Consider the following 26,732-nt stretch of genomic DNA (forward strand, 5'->3'; position numbering starts at 1 on the left):
ACGCTTATGTAGGTTGATACCATTGACGTCCATGGACGTCCAAAATTTTTCCCATTCATTTTCAATGGGAATTTTTTTTTTTTCCCCAAATCAACAGAAAATGACTAGATATCAATAGGACGTGTCCCCCAAACTTCCCCAATTACATTGACGCTTATGGAGGGTGCTGCCATTGACGGACATGGACGTCATATTCTCCCAATCTTTTCTAATGACTTTTACTTTGTTTAGTGCCATTGACTGGCATTATGGTCCATTCTATTGATAGACCTGAGTGGGGCTAAGATTTGTATCTCCACAGAGGAAAGACCAAGGTGTGTAATTTCTCCCGAAATTGCAGTTTCTAGTTATTATTATTATTATTTATTATATCATCATCTTATTCTCCGCGTTTTTTCGGCGCGCCGCGCAGCCCGAACCATACCACCGATCGGCACCATTCAAGTATTGACACGACCGGATTTTTCGCGCGACGCGGGGACTTTTTCAAAATCCCCCGAAAAATTTTCCGTTCGCCCGTAAACGGCAATTTTCCGGAAAAAAAAAAAAGTTTAAAAATGTATCTAGTCCTACAATTTTTGACCTAATCACATAATTTGGGTATCAAAAATTCCGGGACGGTGAGGGGCATAAAAGTTGTATACAGAATTTGGCAAAAATTTACGGTTCCCCGGTAATTTGCCAAAAACTATCCCATTCATTTCTAATGGGAGAATTTCCCATTCATTTCAATGGGATTTCCAATGGAATTTACATCATTGATGCCATTGACTGCCATGCATGTCGAATCTATTGATGCCAATGTACTTGGATTCAATTGACTATATGAATGTCGATGCCATTGACGGCCATGGACGTCCAAAATTTTTCCCATTCATTTTCAATGGGGAAAAAACTACACTTCCCCAAATCAACAGAAAATGACCAGATATCAATAGGATGTGTCCCCCAAATGTCCCCAACTCCATTTACGCTTATAGGGGGTGCTGCCATTGTCGTCCATGGACGTCCAAAATTTTTCCCATTCATTTTCAATGGGGAAAAAACTAAATTTCCCCAAATCAACAGAAAATGACCAGATATTAATAGGACGTATACCCCAAACGTCCCCAACTCCATTGACGCTTATGGGGGGTGTTGCCATTGACGTCCATGGACGTCCAAAATTTTTCCCATTCATTTTCAATGGGAATTTTTTTTTTTTCCCCAAATCAACAGAAAATGACTAGATATCATTAGGACGTGTCCCCCAAATGTCCCCGATTGCATTGCCGCTTATGGAGGGTGATGCCATTGACGTCCAAGGACGTCCAAACTTCCCATTCATTTCCAATGGCATTTCTTCATGTTTTTTCATTCTATTGATGCCAATGTACTTGGATTCCATTGACGCTTATGGAAGTTGATACCATTGACGTCCATGGACGTCCAAAATTTTTCCCATTCATTTTCAATGGGAATTTTTTTTTTTTTCCCAAATCAACAGAAAATGACTAGATATCATTAGGACGTGTCCCCCAAACTTCCCCGATTCCATTAACAATTATGAAAGGTGCCGCCATTGACGTCCATGGACGTCCAATACTCCCATTCATTTCCAAAGGCATTTCTTCATGTTTGTTCATTCTATTGATGCCAATGTACTTGGATTCCATTGACGCTTATGTAAGTTGATACCATTGACGTCCATGGACGTCCAAAACTTTTCCCATTCATTTTCAATGGGAAATTTTTTTTTTTCCCCAAATCAACAGAAAATGACTAGATATCATTAGGACGTGTCCCCCAAATGTCCCCGATTGCATTGCCGCTTATGGGGGGTGATGCCATTGACGTCCATGGACGTCCAAACTTCCCATTCATTTCCAAAGGCATTTCTTCATGTTTGTTCATTCTATTGATGCCAATGTACTTGGATTCCATTGACGCTTATGTAAGTTGATACCATTGACGTCCATGGACGTCCAAAATTTTTCCCATTCATTTTCAATGGGATTTTTTTTTTTTTTCCCAAATCAACAGAAAATGACTAGATATCATTAGGACGTGTCCCCCAAATGTCCCCGATTGCATTGCTGCTTATGGAGGGTGATGCCATTGACGTTCATGGACGTCCAAACTTCCCATTCATTTCCAATGGCATTTCTTCATGTTTGTTCATTTTATTGATGCCAATGTACTTGGATTCCATTGACGCTTATGTAAGTTGATACCATTGACGTCCATGGACGTCCAAAATTTTTCCCATTCATTTTCAATGGGAATTTTTTTTTTTTTCCCAAATCAACAGAAAATGACTAGATATCAATAGGACGTGTCCCCCAAACTTCCCCGATTCCATTAACAATTATGGAGGGTGCTGCCATTGACGGACATGGACGTCCAATTCTCCCAATCTTTTCTAATGCCTTTAACTTTGTTTAGTGCCAATGACTGGCATTATGGTCCATTCTATGGATAGACCTGAGTGGGGCTAAGATTTGTATCTCCACAGAGGAAAGACCAAGGTGTGTAATTTCTCCCGAAATTGCAGTTTCTAGTTACCTTGGTCTTTCCAAGGGAAAGAACAAGGTTATGTTGTTGTACAACTTTATTGTACTTTTTTTTATTATTATTTATTATTACCTGGGTCTTTCCTATGGAAAGTCCAGGTAGTGCTGTTCTGCAACTTTATTCGTCTTATTATTATTATTATTATTTATTATATCATCATCTTATTCTCCGCGTTTTTTCGGCGCGCCGCGCAGCCCGAACCATAGCACCGATCGGCACCGTTCAAGTATTGACACGACCGGATTTTTCGCGCGACGATGGGAATTTTTCAAAATCCCCCGAAAAATTTTCCGTTCGCCCGTAAACGGCAATTTTCCGGAAAAAAAAAAAAGTTTAAAAATGTATCTAGTCCTACAGTTTTTGACCAAATCACATAATTTGGGCATCAAAAATTCCGGGACGTTGAGGGGCATAAAAGTTGTATACAGAATTTGGCAAAAAATTACGGTTCCCCGGAAATTGGCCAAAAACTCTCCCATTCATTTGTAATGGGAAAAGTTCCCATTCACTTCCAATGGGATTTCCTATGGACTTTACATTGCATTGATGCCATTGACGGCCATGCATGTCGAATTTACTGATGCCAATGTACTTGGATTCTATTGACTATATGGATGTCGATGCCATTGACGGCCATGGACGTCCAAAATTTTTCCCATTCATTTTCTATGGGGAAAAGACAAAATGTCCCCAAATCAGTAGGAAATCAACAGATATCAATAGGACCTTTACCTCAAATGTCCCCGATAGCATTGATGCTTATGGAGGGTGATGCCATTGACGTCCATGGACGTCCAAATTTTTCCCATTCATTTTCAATGGGGAAAAAACAAAATGTCTCCAAATCAGTAGGAAATCACCAGATATCAATAGGACCTTTACCCCAAATGTCCCCAACTGCATTGACGCTTATTGAGGGCTCCGCCATTGACGGCCATGGACGTCCAAATTTCCCATTCATTTCTAATGGCATCTAATTATGTTTTTTCATTCTATTGATGCCAATGTACTTGGATTCCATTGACGCCTATGTAAGTTGATACCATTGACGTCCATGGACGTCCAAAATTTTTCCCATTCATTTTCAATGGGAATTTTTTTTTTTTCCCCAAATCAACAAAAAAAGGCCAGATATCAATAGGACGTGTCCCCCAAACTTCTCCAATTCCATTGACGCTTATGAAGGGCGCCGCCATTGACGGCCATGGACGTCCAAAATTTTTCCCATTCATTTTCAATGGGGAAAAAACAAAATTTCCCCAAATCAACAGAAAATGACCAGATATCAATAGGACGTGTCCCCCAAACTTCCCCAATTCCATTGACGCTTATGAAGGGTGCCGCCATTGACTTCCATGGACGTCCAAAATTTTTCCAATTCATTTTCAATGGGGAAAAAACTCAATTTCTCCAAATCAACAGAAAATGACCAGATATCAATAGGACATATACCCCAAACGTCCCCAACTCCATTGACGCTTATGGGGGGTGCTGCCATTGACGTCCATGGACGTCCAAAAATTTTCCCATTCATTTTCAATGGGAATTTTTTTTTTTTTCCCCAAATCAACAGAAAATGACTAAATATCAATAGGACGTGTCCCCCAAATGTCCCCGATTGTATTGCTGCTTATAGAGGGTGATGCCATTGACGTCCATGGACGTCCAAACTTCCCATTAATTTCCAATGGCATTTCTTCATGTTTGTTCATTCTATTGATGCCAATGTACTTGGATTCCATTGACGCCTATGTAAGTTGATACCATTGACGTCCATGGACGTCCAAAATTTTTCCCATTCATTTTCAATGGGATTTTTTTTTTTTTCCCCACATCTACAAAAAATGACCAGATATCAATAGGACGTGTCCCCCAAACTTCCCCAATTCCATTGACGCTTATGAAGTATGCCGCTATTGACGGACATGGACGTCCAATCCTCCCAATCATTTCTAATGGCATTTATTTTGTTTAATGCCATTGACTGGCATTATTGTCCATTCTATTGCTATACCTGAGTGGGGCGAAGATCTGTATCTCCACTGAGGAAAGACCCAGGTGTAATTTCTCCCGAAATTGCAGTTTCTAGTTATTATTATTATTCAATAATTGTTGACGTTTTTTTCGGCGCGCCGCACAGCCCGAACCGTACCTCCGATCGGTACCGTTCAAGTATCGGCACGACCGGAATTTTCGCGCGACGATGGGAATTTTTCAAACGGCCTTGAAAAATTTTCCGTTCGCCCGTAAACGGCAATTTTCCGGAAAAAAAAAAAAGTTTCAAAATGTATCTAGTCCTACAATTTTTGACCAAATCACATAATTTGGGCATCAAAAATTCCGGGACGGTGAGGGGCATAAAAGTTGTATACAGAATTTGGAAAAAAATTACGCTTCCTCGGAAATTTGCCAAAAACTATCCCATTCATTTCGAATGGGAAAAGTTCCCATTCACTTCCAATGGGATTTCCAATGGAATTTACATTGCATTGATGCCATTGACGGCCATGCATGTCGAATCTACTGATGCCAATGTACTTGGATTCAATTGACTATATGGATGTCGATGCCATTGACGGCCATGGACGTCCAAAATTTTTCCCATTCATTTTCAATGGGGAAAAAACAAAATTTCCCCAAATCAACAGAAAATGACCAGATATCAATAGGACGTGTCCCCCAAACTTCCCCAATTCCATTGACGCTTATGAGGGGTGCCGCCATTGACTTACATGGACGTCCAAAAATTTTCCCATTCATTTTCAATGGGGAAAAAACTACATTTCTCCAAATCAACAGAAAATGACCAGATATCAATAGGACTTATACCCCAAACGTCCCCAACTCCATTGACGCTTATGGGGGGTGCTGCCATTGACGTCCATGGACGTCCAAAATTTTACCCATTCATTTTCAATGGGAATTTTTTTTTTTTCCCCCAAATCAACAGAAAATGACTAGATATCAACAGGACGTTTCCCCCAAATGTCCCCAATTCCATTTAGGCTTATGGAGGGTGATGCCATTGACGTCCAGGGACGTCCAAACTTCCCATTCATTTTCAATGGCATTTCTTCATGTTTGTTCATTCTTTTGATGCCAATGTACTTGGATTCCATTGACGCTTATGTAAGTTGATACCATTGACGTCCATGGACGTCCAAAATTTTTCCCATTCATTTTCAATGGGAATTTTTTTTTTTTCCCCAAATCAACAGAAAATGACTAGATATCATTAGGACGTGTCCCCAAAATGTCCCCGATTGCATTGCCGCTTATGGGGGGTGATGCCATTGACGTCCATGGACGTCCAAACTTCCCAATCATTTCCAAAGGCATTTCTTCATGTTTGTTCATTCTATTGATGCCAATGTACTTGGATTCCATTGACGGTTATGTAAGTTGATACCATTGACGTCCATGGACGTCCAAAATTTTTCCCATTCATTTTCAATGGGATTTTTTTTTTTTTCCCCAAATCAACAGAAAATGACTAGATATCATTAGGACGTGTCCCCCAAATGTCCCCGATTGCATTGCCGCTTATGGAGGGTGATGTCATTGACGTTCATGGACGTCCAAACTTCCCATTCATTTCCAATGGCATTTCTTCATGTTTGTTCATTTTATTGATGCCAATGTACTAGGATTCCATTGACGCTTATGTAAGTTGATACCATTGACGTCCATGGACGTCCAAAATTTTTCCCATTCATTTTCAATGGGAAATTTTTTTTTTTCCCCAAATCAACAGAAAATGACTAGATATCATTAGGACGTGTCCCCCAAACTTCCCCGATTCCATTAACAATTATGGAGGGTGCTGCCATTGACGGACATGGACGTCCAATTCTCCCAATCTTTTCTAATGCCTTTAACTTTGTTTAGTGCCAATGACTGGCATTATGGTCCATTCTATGGATAGACCTGAGTGGGGCTAAGATTTGTATCTCCACAGAGGAAAGACCAAGGTGTGTAATTTCTCCCGAAATTGCAGTTTCTAGTTACCTTGGTCTTTCCAAGGGAAAGAACAAGGTTATGTTGTTGTACAACTTTATTGTACTTTTTTTTATTATTATTTATTATTACCTGGGTCTTTCCTATGGAAAGTCCAGGTAGTGCTGTTCTGCAACTTTATTCGTCTTATTATTATTATTATTATTTATTATATCATCATCTTATTCTCCGCGTTTTTTCGGCGCGCCGCGCAGCCCGAACCATAGCACCGATCGGCACCGTTCAAGTATTGACACGACCGGATTTTTCGCGCGACGATGGGAATTTTTCAAAATCCCCCGAAAAATTTTCCGTTCGCCCGTAAACGGCAATTTTCCGGAAAAAAAAAAAAGTTTAAAAATGTATCTAGTCCTACAGTTTTTGACCAAATCACATAATTTGGGCATCAAAAATTCCGGGACGTTGAGGGGCATAAAAGTTGTATACAGAATTTGGCAAAAAATTACGGTTCCCCGGAAATTGGCCAAAAACTCTCCCATTCATTTGTAATGGGAAAAGTTCCCATTCACTTCCAATGGGATTTCCTATGGACTTTACATTGCATTGATGCCATTGACGGCCATGCATGTCGAATTTACTGATGCCAATGTACTTGGATTCTATTGACTATATGGATGTCGATGCCATTGACGGCCATGGACGTCCAAAATTTTTCCCATTCATTTTCTATGGGGAAAAGACAAAATGTCCCCAAATCAGTAGGAAATCAACAGATATCAATAGGACCTTTACCTCAAATGTCCCCGATAGCATTGATGCTTATGGAGGGTGATGCCATTGACGTCCATGGACGTCCAAATTTTTCCCATTCATTTTCAATGGGGAAAAAACAAAATGTCTCCAAATCAGTAGGAAATCACCAGATATCAATAGGACCTTTACCCCAAATGTCCCCAACTGCATTGACGCTTATTGAGGGCTCCGCCATTGACGGCCATGGACGTCCAAATTTCCCATTCATTTCTAATGGCATCTAATTATGTTTTTTCATTCTATTGATGCCAATGTACTTGGATTCCATTGACGCCTATGTAAGTTGATACCATTGACGTCCATGGACGTCCAAAATTTTTCCCATTCATTTTCAATGGGAATTTTTTTTTTTTCCCCAAATCAACAAAAAAAGGCCAGATATCAATAGGACGTGTCCCCCAAACTTCTCCAATTCCATTGACGCTTATGAAGGGCGCCGCCATTGACGGCCATGGACGTCCAAAATTTTTCCCATTCATTTTCAATGGGGAAAAAACAAAATTTCCCCAAATCAACAGAAAATGACCAGATATCAATAGGACGTGTCCCCCAAACTTCCCCAATTCCATTGACGCTTATGAAGGGTGCCGCCATTGACTTCCATGGACGTCCAAAATTTTTCCAATTCATTTTCAATGGGGAAAAAACTCAATTTCTCCAAATCAACAGAAAATGACCAGATATCAATAGGACATATACCCCAAACGTCCCCAACTCCATTGACGCTTATGGGGGGTGCTGCCATTGACGTCCATGGACGTCCAAAAATTTTCCCATTCATTTTCAATGGGAATTTTTTTTTTTTTCCCCAAATCAACAGAAAATGACTAAATATCAATAGGACGTGTCCCCCAAATGTCCCCGATTGTATTGCTGCTTATAGAGGGTGATGCCATTGACGTCCATGGACGTCCAAACTTCCCATTAATTTCCAATGGCATTTCTTCATGTTTGTTCATTCTATTGATGCCAATGTACTTGGATTCCATTGACGCCTATGTAAGTTGATACCATTGACGTCCATGGACGTCCAAAATTTTTCCCATTCATTTTCAATGGGATTTTTTTTTTTTTCCCCACATCTACAAAAAATGACCAGATATCAATAGGACGTGTCCCCCAAACTTCCCCAATTCCATTGACGCTTATGAAGTATGCCGCTATTGACGGACATGGACGTCCAATCCTCCCAATCATTTCTAATGGCATTTATTTTGTTTAATGCCATTGACTGGCATTATTGTCCATTCTATTGCTATACCTGAGTGGGGCGAAGATCTGTATCTCCACTGAGGAAAGACCCAGGTGTAATTTCTCCCGAAATTGCAGTTTCTAGTTATTATTATTATTCAATAATTGTTGACGTTTTTTTCGGCGCGCCGCACAGCCCGAACCGTACCTCCGATCGGTACCGTTCAAGTATCGGCACGACCGGAATTTTCGCGCGACGATGGGAATTTTTCAAACGGCCTTGAAAAATTTTCCGTTCGCCCGTAAACGGCAATTTTCCGGAAAAAAAAAAAAGTTTCAAAATGTATCTAGTCCTACAATTTTTGACCAAATCACATAATTTGGGCATCAAAAATTCCGGGACGGTGAGGGGCATAAAAGTTGTATACAGAATTTGGAAAAAAATTACGCTTCCTCGGAAATTTGCCAAAAACTATCCCATTCATTTCGAATGGGAAAAGTTCCCATTCACTTCCAATGGGATTTCCAATGGAATTTACATTGCATTGATGCCATTGACGGCCATGCATGTCGAATCTACTGATGCCAATGTACTTGGATTCAATTGACTATATGGATGTCGATGCCATTGACGGCCATGGACGTCCAAAATTTTTCCCATTCATTTTCAATGGGGAAAAAACAAAATTTCCCCAAATCAACAGAAAATGACCAGATATCAATAGGACGTGTCCCCCAAACTTCCCCAATTCCATTGACGCTTATGAGGGGTGCCGCCATTGACTTACATGGACGTCCAAAAATTTTCCCATTCATTTTCAATGGGGAAAAAACTACATTTCTCCAAATCAACAGAAAATGACCAGATATCAATAGGACTTATACCCCAAACGTCCCCAACTCCATTGACGCTTATGGGGGGTGCTGCCATTGACGTCCATGGACGTCCAAAATTTTACCCATTCATTTTCAATGGGAATTTTTTTTTTTTCCCCCAAATCAACAGAAAATGACTAGATATCAACAGGACGTTTCCCCCAAATGTCCCCAATTCCATTTAGGCTTATGGAGGGTGATGCCATTGACGTCCAGGGACGTCCAAACTTCCCATTCATTTTCAATGGCATTTCTTCATGTTTGTTCATTCTTTTGATGCCAATGTACTTGGATTCCATTGACGCTTATGTAAGTTGATACCATTGACGTCCATGGACGTCCAAAATTTTTCCCATTCATTTTCAATGGGAATTTTTTTTTTTTCCCCAAATCAACAGAAAATGACTAGATATCATTAGGACGTGTCCCCAAAATGTCCCCGATTGCATTGCCGCTTATGGGGGGTGATGCCATTGACGTCCATGGACGTCCAAACTTCCCAATCATTTCCAAAGGCATTTCTTCATGTTTGTTCATTCTATTGATGCCAATGTACTTGGATTCCATTGACGGTTATGTAAGTTGATACCATTGACGTCCATGGACGTCCAAAATTTTTCCCATTCATTTTCAATGGGATTTTTTTTTTTTTCCCCAAATCAACAGAAAATGACTAGATATCATTAGGACGTGTCCCCCAAATGTCCCCGATTGCATTGCCGCTTATGGAGGGTGATGTCATTGACGTTCATGGACGTCCAAACTTCCCATTCATTTCCAATGGCATTTCTTCATGTTTGTTCATTTTATTGATGCCAATGTACTAGGATTCCATTGACGCTTATGTAAGTTGATACCATTGACGTCCATGGACGTCCAAAATTTTTCCCATTCATTTTCAATGGGAAATTTTTTTTTTTCCCCAAATCAACAGAAAATGACTAGATATCATTAGGACGTGTCCCCCAAACTTCCCCGATTCCATTAACAATTATGAAAGGTGCCGCCATTGACGTCCATGGACGTCCAATTCTCCCATTCATTTCTAACGGCTTTTACTTTGTTTTTTGCCAATGACTGGCATTATGATCCATTCTATTGATAGACCTGAGTGGGGCTAAGATCTGTATCTCCACAGAGGAAAGACCAAGGTGTGTAATTTCTCCCGAAATTGCAGTTTCTAGTTATATCATCATCTTATTCTCCGCGTTTTTTCGGCGCGCCGCGCAGCCCGAACCATACCACCGATCGGCACCATTCAAGTATTGACACGACCGGATTTTTCGCGCGACGCGGGGACTTTTTCAAAATCCCCCGAAAAATTTTCCGTTCGCCCGTAAACGGCAATTTTCCGGAAAAAAAAAAAAGTTTAAAAATGTATCTAGTCCTACAATTTTTGACCAAATCACATAATTTGGGTATCAAAAATTCCGGGACGGTGAGGGGCATAAAAGTTGTATACAGAATTTGGCAAAACTTTACGGTTCCCCGGAAATTTGCCAAAAACTCTCCCATTCATTTCTAATGGGAAAAGTTCCCATTCACTTACAATGGGATTTCAATGGAATTTACATTGCATTGATGCCATTGACGGCCATGCATGTCAAATCTATTGATGCCAATGTACTTGGATTCTATTGACTATATGGATGTCGATGCCATTGACGGCCATGGACGTCCAAAATTTTTCCCATTCATTTTCAATGGGGACAAAATACAATTTCCCCTAATCAACAGAAAATGACCAGATATCAATAGGACGTAAACCCCAAACGTCCCCAACTCCATTGACGCTTATGAAGGGTGCCGCCATTGACTTCGATGAACGTCCAAAAATTTTCCCATTCATTTTCAATGGGGAAAAAACTAAATTTCCCCAAATCAACAGAAAATGACCAGATATTAATAGGACGTAAACCCCAAACGTCCCCAACTCCATTGACGCTTATGGGGGTTGCTGCCATTGACGTCCATGGACGTCCAAAATTTTTCCCATTCATTTTCAATAGGAATTTTTTTTTTTTTCCCAAAATCAAAACAAAATGACCAGATGTCAATAGGACGTGTCCCCCAAATGTCCCCAATTGCATTGCCGCTAATGGAGGGTGATGCCATTGACGTTCATGGACGTCCAAACTTCCCATTTATTTCCAATGGCATTTCTTCATGTTTGTTCATTCTATTGATGCCAATGTACTTGGATTGCCGATAATGGAGGGTGATGCCATTGACGTTCATGGACGTCCAAACTTCCCATTCATTTCCAATGGCATTTCTTCACGTTTGTTCATTCTATTGATGCCAATGTACTTGGATTCCCTTGACGCTTATGTAAATGGATACCATTGACGTCCATGGACGTCCAAAATTTTTCCCATTCATTTTCAATGCGAATTTTTTTTTTTTCCCCAAATCAACAGAAAATTACTAGATATCATTAGGACGTGTCCCCCAAATTTCCCTGATTGGATTGCCCTTTATGGAGGGCGCCGCCATTGACGTTCATGGACGTCCAAATTTCCCATTCATTTCTAATGGCATTTAATTATGTTTTTTCTTCTATATATGCCAATGTACTTGGAATCCATTGACGCCTATTTAAGTTGATACCATTGACGTCCATGGACGTCCAAAAATTTTCCCATTCATTTTCAATGGGAATTTTTTTTTTTTTCCCCAACTCAACAGAAAATGACTAGATATCAATAGGACGTATATCCCAAACGTCCCCAACTCCATTGACGCTTATGAAGGGTGCCGCCATTGACTTCCATGGACGTCCAAAAATTTTCCCATTCATTTTCAATGGGGAAAAAACTAAATTTCCCCAAATCAACAGAAAATGACCAGATATTAATAGGACGTAAACCCCAAACGTCCCCAACTCCATTGACGCTTATGGGGGTTGCTGCCATTGACGTCCATGGACGTCCAAAATTTTTCCCATTCATTTTCAATGGGAATTTCTTCTTTTTTCCCCAAATCAACAATAAATGACCAGATATCAATAGGACGTGTCCCCCAAACTTCCCCAATTCCTTTGACGCTTGTGAAGAGTGATGCCATTGACGTCCATGGACGTCCAAATTTCCCATTCATTTCTAATGGTATTTAATTATGTTTTTTCATTTTATTGATGCCAATGTACTTGGATTCCATTGACGCCTATGTAAGTTGATACCATTGACGTCCATGGACGTCCAAAATTTTTCCCATTCATTTTCAATGGGAATTTATGGGACGTCGGCGTCATCCGCACGTTGGACTTCGTCGACTGGACGTCGGCGTCATCCGCATGTTGGACGTCGGCGACGTTTGCTAGTTGGACGTCGTCACCGTCCGCTCATTGGACGTCGGCGCCGTCCGCTCGTTGGAAGTCGGCGCCGTCTTTATGTTGGATGTCGGCAGCGTCAGCACTTTGGACGTCGGCAGCGACAGCAATTAGGACGTCGGTGACGTCCGCTCGTTGGACGTCGCCAAACTTTGGACGTCGGCGTCGTCCACTCTTTTGACATCGTCACCATCCGCTCGTTGGACGTAAGACGGCGCATTCTGCACTTTTGACGTTTGCTTGTTGAACGTCGTCATTGTCCCACGTTGGACGTCGGCACCGTCCGCTCGATGGACGTCGGCAGCGTCAGCACTTTGGACGTCGGTGACGTCCGCTCGTTGGACGGCGCATTCTGCACTTTTGACGTTTGCTTGTTGAACGTCGTCACTGTTCCACGTGAGATGTCGGCACCGTCCTCTTGATGGACGTCGGCGTCATCTGCTCTTTTGATGTCTTGGACGTTGGTGACGTCCGCTCGTTGGACGTCGCCAAACTTTGGACGTCGGCTTTGTCCACTCTTTTGACATCGTCACCATCCGCTCGTTGGACGTAAGACGGCGCATTCTGCACTTTTGACGTTTGCTTGTTGAACGTCGTAATTGTCCCACGTTGGACGTCGGCACCGTCCGCTTGATGGACGTCGGCAGCGTCAGCACTTTGGACGTCGGTGACGTCCGCTCGTTGGACGTCGGCGCCGTCAGCAGTTTGGAAGTCGGTGATGTCCGCTCGTTGGACGGCGCATTCTGCACTTTGGACGTCGGTGACGTCCGCTCGTTAGACGGCGCATTCTGCACTTTGGACGTTTGCTTGTAGAACGTCGTCACTGTTCCACGTGAGATGTCGGCACCGTGCGCTCGATAGACGTCGGCGTCATCTGCTCTTTTGAGGTCTTGGACGTCGGTGACGTCCGCTCGTTGGACATCGTATTCTGCACTTTTGACTTTTGCTTGTTGAACGTTGTCATTGTCCCACATGGGATGTCGGCGTCATCTGCTCTTTTGACGTCGATGACGTCGGCCTCTCACGCTAACTTGTGACGTCGGCGCCGTTTGCTCGTTGGACGTCGTCACCATCCGTTTGTTGATCGTCGGGAACATCGGCGTCATCTGCTCTTTTAACGTCTTGGACGTCGGCTCGTTGGACATCGCATTCTGCACTTTTGACGTTTGCTTGTTGAACGTTGTCACTGTCCCACGTGGGATGTCGGCATCATCTGCTCTTTTGACGTCGGTGACGTCAGCCTCTCGCGCTAACTTTTGACGTCGGCGCCGTTTGCTCGTTGGACGTCGTCACCATCCGTTCGTTGATCGTCGGCGCCGTCCTCTCGATGGACGTTGGCGTCATCCGCTCTTTTGACGTCGGCGACGTCCAATCCACTCTGAGGTATACGCATAAAGTAGGAAACTGACCGGGGATCGAACCACCATCCTCTCGTACCAAGGTCAGCGATATTAACACTGAGCTATCCATCTGCTAAATGCAGTGTTGTGTGATATGTATATAAAGTTATCATGTATGTGATACAGGCATTGACAAAAGCTAACTTGGTATTGACAGAGGTTCGATCCTACGACCTCCCGCATCAAAGTCATTTTCAATGGGAATTTTTTTCCCCCCCAAATCAACAAAAAAACGACCTGATATCAATAGGACGTGTCCCCCAAACTAGTCCAATTCCATTGACGCTTATGAAGGGCGCCGCCATTGACGGCCATGGACGTCCAAATTTCCCATTCATTTCTAATGCCATTTAATTATGTTTTTTCATTCTATTGATGCAAATGTACTTGGATTCTATTGACGCTTATGTAAGTTGATACCATTGACGTCCATGGACGTCCAAAATTTTTCCCATTCATTTTCAATGGGAATTTTTTTTTTTTTCCCCAAATCAACAGAAAATGACTAGATATCAATAGGACGTGTCCCCCAAATGTCCCCGATTGCATTGCTGCTTATGGAGGGTGATGCCATTGACGTTCATGGACGTCCAAACTTCCCATTAAATCCCAATGGCATTTCTTCATGTTTGTTCATTCTATTGATGCCAATGTACTTGGATTCCATTGACGCTTATGTAAGTTGATACCATTGACGTCCATGGACGTCCAAAATTTTTCCCATTCATTTTCAATGGGAATTTTTCTTTTCCCCAAATCAACAGGAAATGACCAGGTATCAATAGGACGTGTCCCCCAAACTTCCCCAATTACATTGACGCTTATTAAGTGTGCCGCCATTGACGGCCATGGACGTCCAAATTTCCCATTCATTTCTAATGGCTTTTAATCATCTTTTTTCGTTCTATTGATGCCAATGTACTTGGATTCCATTGACGCCTATGTAATTTGATACCATTGACGTCCATGGACGTCCAAATTTTTTCCTATTCATTTTCAATGGGAATTTTTTTTTCCCCAAATCAACAGAAAATGACATGATATCAATAGGACGTGTCCCCCAAACTTCCCCGATTCCATTAACAATTATGAAGGGTGCCGCCATTGACGTCCATGGACGTCCAATTCTCCCATTCATTTCTAATGGCTTTTACTTTGTTTCGAGGCCATTGACTGGCATTATGGTCCATTCTATTGATAGACCTGAGTGGGGCTAAGATCTGTATCTCCACAGAGGAAAGACCAAGGTGTGTAATTTCTCCCGAAATTGCAGTTTCTAGTTTTATTTAAAATTCTACAAATTTTATTAAAATGAAAAAACATTGAGAGGGGGTTTACTATGTAATTATTATAACTCTTCCTAACATTTATCTTGTAAGAATTACGTCTTTCTATCCGTGGTACCCTTAAAATAAAAAAATCTAACGGCAAACTAAGTAAGCGCAAGTTTCTTAATGTCAATGATAAAATAGTCAAGCTATTTATGAAAATATACCAAACTGAAATTACCACAAGTTGAAGATGTGGTTACATTAACAGTTATTACTACTACCTTGTAGCACCACCTGCACCTTTTTTTCACTCACCTGGGTGGGAAAAGCAATTCATTTGATTAATTTGATGACATGCAAAAAGATGCTGGAACTTTTGTTTCTTGCTGTTCCAGTGAGATTTACAAATAAGACATCAAAATTCCCTCAGTCCTTGATGATATGGGGCTGCATGTCAGGCAAAGGCACTGGGGAGATGGTTGTTGTTAAATCTTGAATAAATGCAAAAGTTTACATTGAAATTTTAGACAGCTTTCCTATCCCTTCAATTGAAAATATGTTTGTCATTTTCCAAGATGACAATGCATCATGCCACAGAGCTAAAACTGTTAAAGCATTTCTTGGAGAAAGACTCATCCAGTCAATGTCATGGCCTGCAAATAGCCCAGATCTCAAACCTACTGATAACCTATGGTGGAAAAAGGGAAAGAAAAAAAAAAAGGTCCACAGTAAGGCTCCGACCGATGATCCGGCAACTTCAATCAAAGAGAGTTGGCACCAAATTGATGAAGAAATACTCATCAAGTCCATGCCTCAGAGACTGCAAGCTGTCATAAAAGCCAGATGTGGTTCTACTAAATACTAGAGATGTGTTTTGATTGTTATTTCTTTGTTTGTTTCTCATGATTCCATATTTTTTTCCTTAGAATGGAGTGATTCCATATATATTTCCCTGCACTTGCTCTAAAAAATTAACATTTATTGACACCACAATGCTTTTTATTTCATTTCTTTTAGCGTTTCTGAATGCTAAAGAGTTGCACTTTTGAACTAATTCATTATTTTTTCAAGCTTTTTATCTGAGTTTGTTGTGCATGATAAAATGTCTGAGTGAGGGCTCATCCGAGACAGGTGATTTAATAATTGTTGTTAGGGGTTGTATTAAAGTCGAAATTTGAAGATGTATAGTACAGTAGTCTACCTTTATCCAGTTTAGTTAGAACCAAGTTTCCCCCGTATTCCGGGTCAGCATAAATAACCCAAAGCCCAAGTTCATCCACAGCCATGTCCAAGTAGGTGTTCGGGTTCAAGCTGTACACTGGGAGACGACCAGCTCCTGGGAGAAGGGTGCTGTCGACTACTGTGCCATTGGACAGATCAACCTGAATGAAAAATGACACATTTTGTTTTAACATATGTACGTATTCCCCGACTTGCAATTGAAACATACACATGCAAGTTTTGAGTTTTTCATGCATTCCTGTCTGACAACAGATTGTGACTACAGAATTCAATTGCATGTTGAAGGAAGGTCAGTTCTAAGATCACTTTCCAGTCAGGACCTTGTTTTGGCAAATTCCATTGACTTGCCTCAGATAATATTGGATAGCAAATACACCAAGAAAAACAATCCTCCCCAATGACGAGGTTCAGATGGAGTTTACTGAACTCAGTGGCCAGCCAAGAGCAACAGTTGCAAAATCATCCTTAACTTCAAAATGAATCAAGATTAAGACAAATGTCTATCTTTGTTTCCAAATTACCCACTTCCTCTGCAGTACCACTGAAAACATTTAGATGCTATGCATATATACAGAAAGAGGAACATATCACAAAGTGTCGTAGGCCAGATATACATACTTAACATACTTTTAATATCTGGTTGGGTGTGTCTGCTTTGTGGTAATAGAGGAATCCATTGTAGACCATGTGGCCAGTTCCCTGCCATGAAAATGGCAGCCTGACCACTTTAACTGGGGGGACAGTGATTTTCTCTGTGAAGCTTTGTAGAGATGCATACTCCAGTAGTGTATCGTTACGAATTCCACTCAGCAGGTAGACCTTTAAGTGGTTGATCAGATCAGATATACAGTAAAAAAAAAAACACGATTGTGTTAGAACTCCACTTTTTTCCCCTCTTAAAATTAAATATACATTTTCACTTGTGTTTGTGATGATCACATCAGCCATCGGCAATTCAATGCAGAGGCAATAATGAGGGCACTTTCACACTAGCACGGTTTGGTCCGTTTTAAACGGACCACAGTTTTTTTTTCTCAGATAGTCCGCTTCGTTTTGTAAATGAGAACGCGCATCCCAACTTTAGTTCGAACCAAACAAACAAACTCTGGTCCATTCAAAAATGGTAGGTTTCAGTCTGCTGTAAGCCCACCCTGCTTCGCTTGTAAATGCATGCGGACCAGGGTGGGCCTATGCTACTTTACATACAGCGTCAAAGCATGGAACTGTGATGCTCCAGGCAGTGACGCTACACGCAATGCAACCTTGGGAGCGGAAGTGTATGGTGTTAAATCAAGGCCAAAATTACTGTAATCTGAAAAAAAAAAAAAACAACTAAACAAAGAATTGAAAAAAAAAAAAAACCTTTTTATTCTTGAATCTTTCAAAGTGAAAAAAAAAAGTTTTCATTTTTTCAGTTACAAAGTGGATATTTTCAGGTTCAAAGATTTTTTTTTCCACTTTCAGATCTTATTTTTCAGTTTCAATTTTTTTCCCACTTTCAGATCTTATCCGTTTAAAACGGGCCAAATAGTGCTTGTGTGAAAACAACAAATGCTGCTAATTCAAACCAGATGCAATTGTGACATACCTTGGTCGATCCACGAGAAGGGTCCTTGAACCAGGAGCCTGCGATGTCTCCTATCTTCTTTATGATTTTGAGTGACTTAATTTGACTCAAGGCTACATTGCAATCTAGAAAGGATTAAATAATAATAATAATAATTGTATATCCATCTAAGATGTGCATTTTTCCTTTTTTATTATTTTATTTTTGTCTGCATGCCTGTTACTGTAAATACTCTTCCATTTCACATTGCGTACCATTTTCCACTTTGATTTTAGTTTTCCTTTTTAGTTGGTCCAGTTCTGCTGCTTTTATCTGTTGTTCGAGCAGTGCATCCTCAATGTCAATGTCAGATTGGACAGGCATCTTGTTTTCAAGATATTCCAGCTCTCTCTCCACTCGCTCGACACGCACAGAGATGCCATCGAGCTGGCTCCTCACTTCGGATCTAGAAGGACAATAATTTTTTTCAAGCACCCCTAACAGTAAATCCTGATGTTCCTTAGCACAACGTACGGATGAACTATTCATTAAACTGAAAAATTAGGCAACCAATCAGTAGTAATCTTACCTCATAGCATTTATGGTTGACAGATGACCTCTTATTTCTGAGGATAGATCATAGGTCTTCTGGGTTACGCTCACTGTGTTTTGTTCGCAGAGATTCAGACGCTCCTGACATCAATGGCAGAGTATTTTATATGACATTTTCCAGGCTTTTCATATTCATGTATGGTTTTTACATGTTAATTTGCGTGTAAAACTGTAAATTGCTAACTGATAGCCACCTTTCCATGGAACAAGCACAAGCAAATGACAAATAAACCAGCAAACACCTTGCATCATCTGACAATTTTTTTTCAAAGCTTTGTGTTCAGTGGTGGAATGTAACAAAGTAATGCTTAAAGTGATCCTCGATTTTAAAGACATGTAGGCTCTAATAAATCACAATTGTTCTCTTGTATTAAAATATGTCGTTAGAAACACATAAAATGTTAAATCAATGGAAATATTTTATAATATTTAGTGCATATTTTGACCGATAGTTGGCGCCATGTTCTGCGGGCGCGAAGTGATGACGTAGATGATATTTTTCCAATCGTGTAGCGTGTGTACAACAACTGTGTATTACTGGCTTAACTCGCGAAGTAAAATGCCACGATGTGCTGCTTATGGATGCAATTTCGAGTCAAATGGAAACAAGGAGAGTGATGCGAGTCTCCACAAATTTCCTGTTGACAAGAAGAGGAGAAAGGTTTGGGAAAATGCCTGTAGACAAGCAAATCTTCCCAAACAACCAAGGCTTTCTTGTCGCCATTTTTCTCCTACCGCGTTTGAGGATTTTAGTAGATGACAACTAATGAAAGATCTCACCGGAGCGGCTAGATATAAGCGCAGACTAAAACCAAATACTGTCGCAACTATTTTCCCGCACAAGAAGCCTCAGCATGCTCGGATATTGAGTGAAATGCGCGCAATGAAGCGAGACGGACGAGACACTCTGGCCGCCCTCTTAAGCACCCAAGCCGCTCCTGTCGCTACAGCGGGAGGCGAACCTTCGGGCGTACCGCTAGTCACAGAGGAAGCTAATAATTCACCTCTACTGTCAGTTCATCAGGCAGTGTGTGTTCAGTATTCAGCTAATATGAGTGATGCTGCCACTCAAACTGATCAAAGCACGTCCAATGCAATTCATTCAATGCAACACAAATGTCCCAACCCCATTGATAAAGCAATAAATTCTCATCGCCGGAATGGCATACATGTGAAGTCAAAATCCATTTTAGGGGACTCCCTCTGAAAGCTCATCGCGAGAATGGCAAGAGTGCCAAACAGTAATCAGAAAAAAGGGTGGCTACTTTGAAGATACTAGAATATTACACGTTTTTAGTTATTTCACCTTTTTTCTAAGTACACAATACACACGTGTGCATTTGTAGCAAGTTATAACAGAATTCACCGGCGGAAATTATGTTGGCACGTTGTGTGGTTGGGGGGGGGGGGTACTTTGTGAAGGGAACAGCTGGAAATAACTGTTACCTTCCGCGGGTCGCATGCCAGACAGACATTGCTATTTCTTGCAGCCTAAATGTCAATAAAACAATGTGGATTAGCTCCGTGGTTTGATACTCCGCCTCCTTCCCTAGCTCGCCACACATTCATAGTTTTATTGCCTTCAGTGAGAGTTTATAATGTCAATGGTCAAGAAAATAAAAAGGCACGAATGCCAATGTGTTTTGGCCTGTACTGTATGTAAAGCATACGACAGCTCTGGATGCTAACAATCTAAACAATTATATTGGAATGAGTTTGATGACGCAATAACTCACCTTGAAGATCTGCTGACAAAAACCTGAGTTCTCGACAACATACGCTCTCTCGCTCCGTTGTCATCGAGATGCACTTGCCGCAAGTACACCAGAAGTTTAGCCCAACTCTTGCCTCATCAGGTATTTCTTGCTCTGCATTTCGCCTTTGCTGCTCGTCTTGTGAACGACCGACAGTGCTGTCCTGCTCTTCACTTTTCCGCTCTGGTTCAAATTGGAAGGGACGAACCGACGAGATGTTGCTAATGAATGACACGCTGAAGTCCGGCAGCGGGATTTGTGACGTCACAGCACTGCGACGTCAACAACCATGGCGAACAATCAGTTAAAATAATTTTACAAATTTTATTAAAACGAAAATATTAAGAGGGATTTAATGTCAAATTATTATAACTCATACTAAGATGTATCTTTTAAGAATTACTTGTCTTAAAACTAGAGGATCACTTTAAGTACATTTTTGTGCCTACAGTATGTACTTTACTTAAGTACTACAAATATGTGGTACTTTTTACTTTTACTTTGCTTTATTTTAAAGCAGGTATCTGTACTTTTTACTCCACTGCTTTTGAAATTGTCGCCTGCGTTACACGTTACTTTTGTTTTGTTTTTTTCTCATTTTGAATTGATAGTTTCATTTTCATGCCTCCAGTGTACTTGATAAGCCCCATGCAGCTATACCGTATCTGAGCACTAGAGGCAGCAACACGAGTACAAGCAAGATTAGGCAGGTGAACAAGATATTGACCAATAAAAACCACTACACTCTTGTACAGTATGTGGCGGTATGCACCTGATACTGCTTGCAATTCGCCATTAGGCTAAGTTTTGGAGTTTTTGAGCTTGGTGAGCTTCTGTTTACAGTGCAGTCAATTTTATTGCTTGTTTTTTCCATTCTTCCAGTCAATGCATTTTCTGGTTCATTCTTTCAATATTAACTCAGATCTCTGTTTGTATGTATGTATGTATATATGTATGTATGTACAGTCTTGTGAAATAATTAATTAATTAATTAACTATGCAGTTCATTATTAGCAGGGGTGCACATATTTTTTTTTGCCCAGGTTCTCAGAGGAGGACCTGGAGATGTAACTTGGTCCTCATTGAGCTTGAGAGCCGACCCGCCTGATGCGATAAAATTATGACAAGCTTTAGTTAGAGCCAAATACCTTTAATTAATTATATTAACAATTAATGCCTGATTAACATCAACTGGCACAACAAAATTGCCATTACTTTGAAGTGAAATGTAAAGAAATAAACATAAAAGCAGTACTAATTCAAGATAAAGGGCATTATGCGGCTCCCACATTAACTCCAAGCCTTTGTAAAAGTGGGATGTCCTCCTCCTCATAAGAGCTCATTGAACGTGCATGTTTAGCTTTGTGAAATGCGAGCAAAAACACGTTTGTCAGTGCATGGCGCTGCTCTTCATTAACTTTATTCCGCCACTTGTCCATAGGGCAAGTGGGGTGCTGCCTGACATCGATAGTTTGCTTAATTGCCACATGCTGTTTTTTTCGTGCTTTTCAAAGTTTGGATGGCTGAAATTCTTTGACCCTACATAAAATGCGCTGCTCTTATCAGCGACATTGGGATTCTCACGGCAAATTTTGTACCACATATCCGTGCGAGCATCATTTGCTTCTAGCCATGGTACCTCCTGCAGCCACGTTTCAGCAAAAGTCCTTTTTTCGGTAGCTCCGGTGACGTCTCTGTCGTCTGTCTGTCCTTTGACGGGGGTGGGGGAACACGGAAATAATTACTCAGTGGGGCCTGCCTCCGACATTTTGAGAAGTGATTATCTCGTGTCTGCCGCAAATACAGTGGTCAGCCATCGGTACGCAAAAGCGTATGGACGCCGTTGAGGACCAGCGCGTTTGTATACGTCCAGTACGCATGCGCGCATGCGGACCACTGTGCACCCCTGATTATTAGGAAATGTTCACATATCAATGTCTGATCTTGTTTTTCTTTATCTCTAGAAAAAAAAGCGATTAAATTACAGGTGAACAACAAAAAAACATTGTTTTACCCGTTAAACCAAATATATCACCAAAAATGCATATTCTAACTGAGGAAAAAGTTAGGAAAAGCTACCAACTAATAGCTAGTGTTTCCCCCTTTGGCTGAAATAACTTCAGTGAGACCCTTTTTGTAGCCATCTACCATTCTTTGACATTGGTCTGAAGAAAGTTTGCCCCGCTCCTCAACACAGAGTACTTTCAGCTGTGAGATGTTTGAGGGGTTTCTTGCATATACAGTCCATTTCAAGTCACCCCACAGCATCTCAATGCGATTAAGATCAGGGCTTTGACTCAGCCATTCCAGGACTCTCCATTTCTTCCTTTTCAGTCAGTCCTTGGTGGATTTACTGGTGTGTTTTGGGTCATTGTCATGTTGCAGGGTCCAGTTTCACTTCAAATTTCATTTTTCACAGATGATCTCACATGTTCCTCAAGCACCCTCTGATACACGATATAATTCATGGTGGATTCTATGATGGTGAACTGGCCAGGTCCTGCTGTAGCAAAGCATCCCCAAACCATGACACTTCCACCTCCATGCTCCACAGTTGGTATGAGGTTATTTTCCTAGAATGCTGTATTGTGTTTACACCAAACATGTCCTCTGTTCTGGTGTCCAAATAATTCTATTTTAGATGAATCTGTCCAAAGAACATTCTTCCAGAAGTCCCAGTCTTTGTCTACATTCACTCTGGCAAACTGCAGTCTTGACTTCATGTTCTGGAGAGCAAAGGTTTCCTCCTTGTACACCTCCCATGAAGGTTAAACTTGTGAAGTCTCTTTCTGATTGTAGAGCATGCACTTTCAAATCAACAGTAGCAAGACCCTTCTGTAGGTCCCTGATGACATTTTTAGCGTTTTTGGAGACTTCTTACAGCATCTTGCGGTCTGCTCTCAGGGTGAACTTGCTTGAACGGCCAGACCTGGGCATGTTGGCAGATGTTTTGAATGTCTTCCACTTGGAGACTATTTTCCGGATAGTGGAATGGCGGATTTTATATTCTTTTGAGATCTTTTGAAATCCTTTACCAGACTCATAAACTTCTACAGTCTTCTTTCTGAAAGCCTCATCTCACCATGGTGTTTTCTCTCTCTTCAACAGTCAGCGAGGGCACACAAAACTAAATGTGAGGTTTAAATTAGGCATGCCTCCTTCAAAACAATGGATAATGATGTTGTAATCATGTGCACCTGATGTAATACCCCTGTGTGTGATTTTTGCCATTTTAAGGGGGACTGAATGGGGGATGTCCTAATTTATTCAACAGAAATGGCATTTGTTTAAAATAAAATTTTACAGAAAGTTATTAAAACAAATTCAGTTTTAATTGTTTAGTTTTATTACTTGAATCTCTCAAGATTGTTAAAGTTGATATTAAATATCCATATGACCAAACATGTTAGAAAACACACAGGCTTCCATTTTTGCATCGGGAGAAAATACTTTTAATTTTTATTTGTAAATTTTAAAGCGGGTACTTGTAATTTCACTTAAGTAATCTATGCACATGTGTCTTTACTTTTGCTTAAGTAAGAAAAAAAGTGAGTACTTCATCCACCACTGCTTGTGTTTACTTCACCCAGCCAATAGGGAGAAATGAAGTGTAAGAGTACCTACTATTGCACAATAAAAATAAAATAGACTTATACACTTCCATTTCACAAACTGACCATTTAAGAAGGTCAAGTGATTTGTTTCCCAGCTATTCAAATTGATCAAACACACTTAAAAACAACAGGTAAAGGGGCTGAAACTCAATGGTGTCCTATGGGAACATATTCTCACATGCAATTAGTGTGCACAAAAAATTAAGGACAGGCAAAAATCCCACACTTACCTCTATCTGAGTCAATCTCCTCTCCAGGTACTGAATTATAAAGGCATCCTGCGGAGAGCCCTGGCTTTTGACTGAGCTCAAAGTTAGGAAAAAATTTAGCAAAATGACAAAAAACTCTCTGCCTGACATAATTTAAACTCCTGTGCAAAACAAATCCAGCACAGAAAGTATTACAAATCTAAAATAAGATGTTTTCATGTATTCTGCAACACTCCTGCAGAACGCAATTCATTCACTACTTTGCCTTAAAACATACACACAAGAATAAACCCGCAGAATTTGGACCAGTAATGAGAGACTCGCTTTGATTTCTGAATTATGTTCTCCTCGCTCCTTTTAGTCTTGCTGGGTTGAGAAAAGGCTCTGATTTGAATTGCAGCTCTAGAACATTCTGGTTTGTTTCTCATTTAGTTGTTGCTTATTGGCCAATGTATTTTGGATCCAGATGCACTTCTGGGATTCCCCCTCAGAACCTCCCCTCGCTCCTCTCCAATCTGACCATCTGTGATTCCTTCTATTGCATTCACCCTGTCTTGGAGCTTGTGCTTTTACGCTATGAGCTATAAAAATAAGAAAAAAGGTGGTGTACCTTAAACCCTCTTATGCCTCTTTCCCACTGAAACTAGTGGGTCAACGCGCGTTTTTTCCAAGCCGATGCAACCCACTAGCAATTGGCATTTGGCACCTTTCCCATTGACAAAAAAAAGCCGTGTCTTTTTTTTTTTTTCACCCGTCTAACCCCCCACCCCTCCTCAGCCGTGCGTAAGGTTACGTGACATCACCACGCTAAAATGTGCGTCGGCAATTCATTCAGATCAAGGAAGTAAACGATGCAGAGCAACATGTAAGCTTCCTTTCCGTTTGTGTTCTCCGTTTTCATGCTTTTTACAGGGTGACCCCAAAAAAAGTTTACACTCAGTTGACTGCTTGTTTAAAAGCCATTGAAACATATCTAAATAGACCCTACTCACCTACGTCACAAAATGACGTATCGCTGTATCCGGCCGCCATATTGTCCGTATTTTTTAGACCTATTCTCATTGTTTTCAATTAGTCGTGCAAGTTATAGAGCAATTCATGGAAGTCCCGGTGTTATCTGATGCTGTAAACTCATTGGATGCGTTGCATAAAAGGCGTTATGTGGAAAAGCTTCAGTTTATCCATTCACCAGATCCATATTTGATGCCTAAATCGATGTTTTTCGACCCGCTGTCTTCGCCGTCTTTGCCTGACATCCCTGATATTTACATCTTGTCCACACAAAATCAGCCTATTCTCACAAAAGTTTGAAAAACTTTAAGAGCTTGGAGGCTTATAAATACTTCGTTGCTGGTTGGGTGAAACAGGTCCTCGTCCACGAAAATTCGGCAGGAATCTATCTTGTGCTCGGGAAGGTGAGTTACGAAATTTTCAATTCAAAATCTTTTGTTCTTGCTAACATCCACTGTCAAGTCTAATGTATTTCATGTCATTTGTCAATGGAGCTAGGGCTTTTAATGTTTATATGGTTTAGCGATAGCACTCTCACTACATACATATGTAATAAATATGAAGTGCGATAGCACTACTCCAGATCGTCCCTAGTTGAATTTATTTTTTGGCTTTTGACCTCAATAGTGAAATTGTAAATTAATTGTATGACAACTGTCTTATTATCCCCATATAATTATATATTTTCAGGTAGTTCATTCACAATGTCTGAGTGTATGTTGTCGGCGATTAGCCTAGCAATGATCTTAATTGTGGTTGTCAGCCCAAAACCCTCTAAATATATATTAAATGCATCCTACCAGATATAAAATGACTACTACATAATCTGTGGTAGTCGTTTGGAGCCCAGTTTTCTCGTCGAATTGCAGCAATCCATCTCGCTCTCCTCTCCGGGTCTCTCGGAATACGGTAAAACTTCTGTTTTTGCAATCGACTGCCACACACGACTTCACCATTTTGATTATTAATGTTAACGAGCAGAAAAACACGCCATAATAGGAGGAATTTACGAAGCGCTAATGCATTAACACGACGAGCAGAAGGACAACATGGCGCGGGGGCGTGGCTGTGACGTCACGTGAGTAGGGACTATAGGTTGTCATGCTTAAGTGATTCATTAAGGTCACTCAATGCAGCTGGTAATCTCTCGTCTCTACAATTCCTGTGCTCCTGCTGAAAATGAAGAAAACTTTAGCTGTACCTGAATTGCTGCGTGCCGGTCTGACACCTACTGAGATTGCAGCAAATCTGAGAATATCCAGATGTGCAGTCTACAAAGTTAAAAAGAAGCTGAAAGATACTGGAACAGCCTCACGAAAACCTGGTTCTGGAAGTGCCGATCTGTGCGGACC

General features: G+C 40.9%; 1 protein-coding gene across 1 annotated transcript in view; it reads right to left on the reverse strand.

The window, feature by feature from the left end:
* olfml1 (olfactomedin-like 1) overlaps positions 1 to 24,782 on the reverse strand; it is a 109,120-nt gene extending 84,338 nt beyond the window's left edge. Inside the window, exons 1-6 of the mRNA XM_057836585.1 lie at positions 24,391 to 24,782; positions 18,770 to 18,873; positions 18,456 to 18,646; positions 18,223 to 18,326; positions 17,262 to 17,453; positions 16,594 to 16,774 (exon numbers count right to left, since the gene is read on the reverse strand). Coding sequence (XP_057692568.1) covers positions 16,594 to 16,774; positions 17,262 to 17,453; positions 18,223 to 18,326; positions 18,456 to 18,646; positions 18,770 to 18,873; positions 24,391 to 24,519 — 901 coding nt within the window. The 5' untranslated portion in view covers positions 24,520 to 24,782. The remainder of the gene's footprint in view (positions 1 to 16,593; positions 16,775 to 17,261; positions 17,454 to 18,222; positions 18,327 to 18,455; positions 18,647 to 18,769; positions 18,874 to 24,390) is intronic.
* Between the last annotated feature and the right edge of the window lie 1,950 nt (positions 24,783 to 26,732).

This window comes from Corythoichthys intestinalis, chromosome 5 (genome assembly GCF_030265065.1).
Source record: "Corythoichthys intestinalis isolate RoL2023-P3 chromosome 5, ASM3026506v1, whole genome shotgun sequence".
NCBI lineage: Eukaryota > Metazoa > Chordata > Actinopteri > Syngnathiformes > Syngnathidae > Corythoichthys > Corythoichthys intestinalis.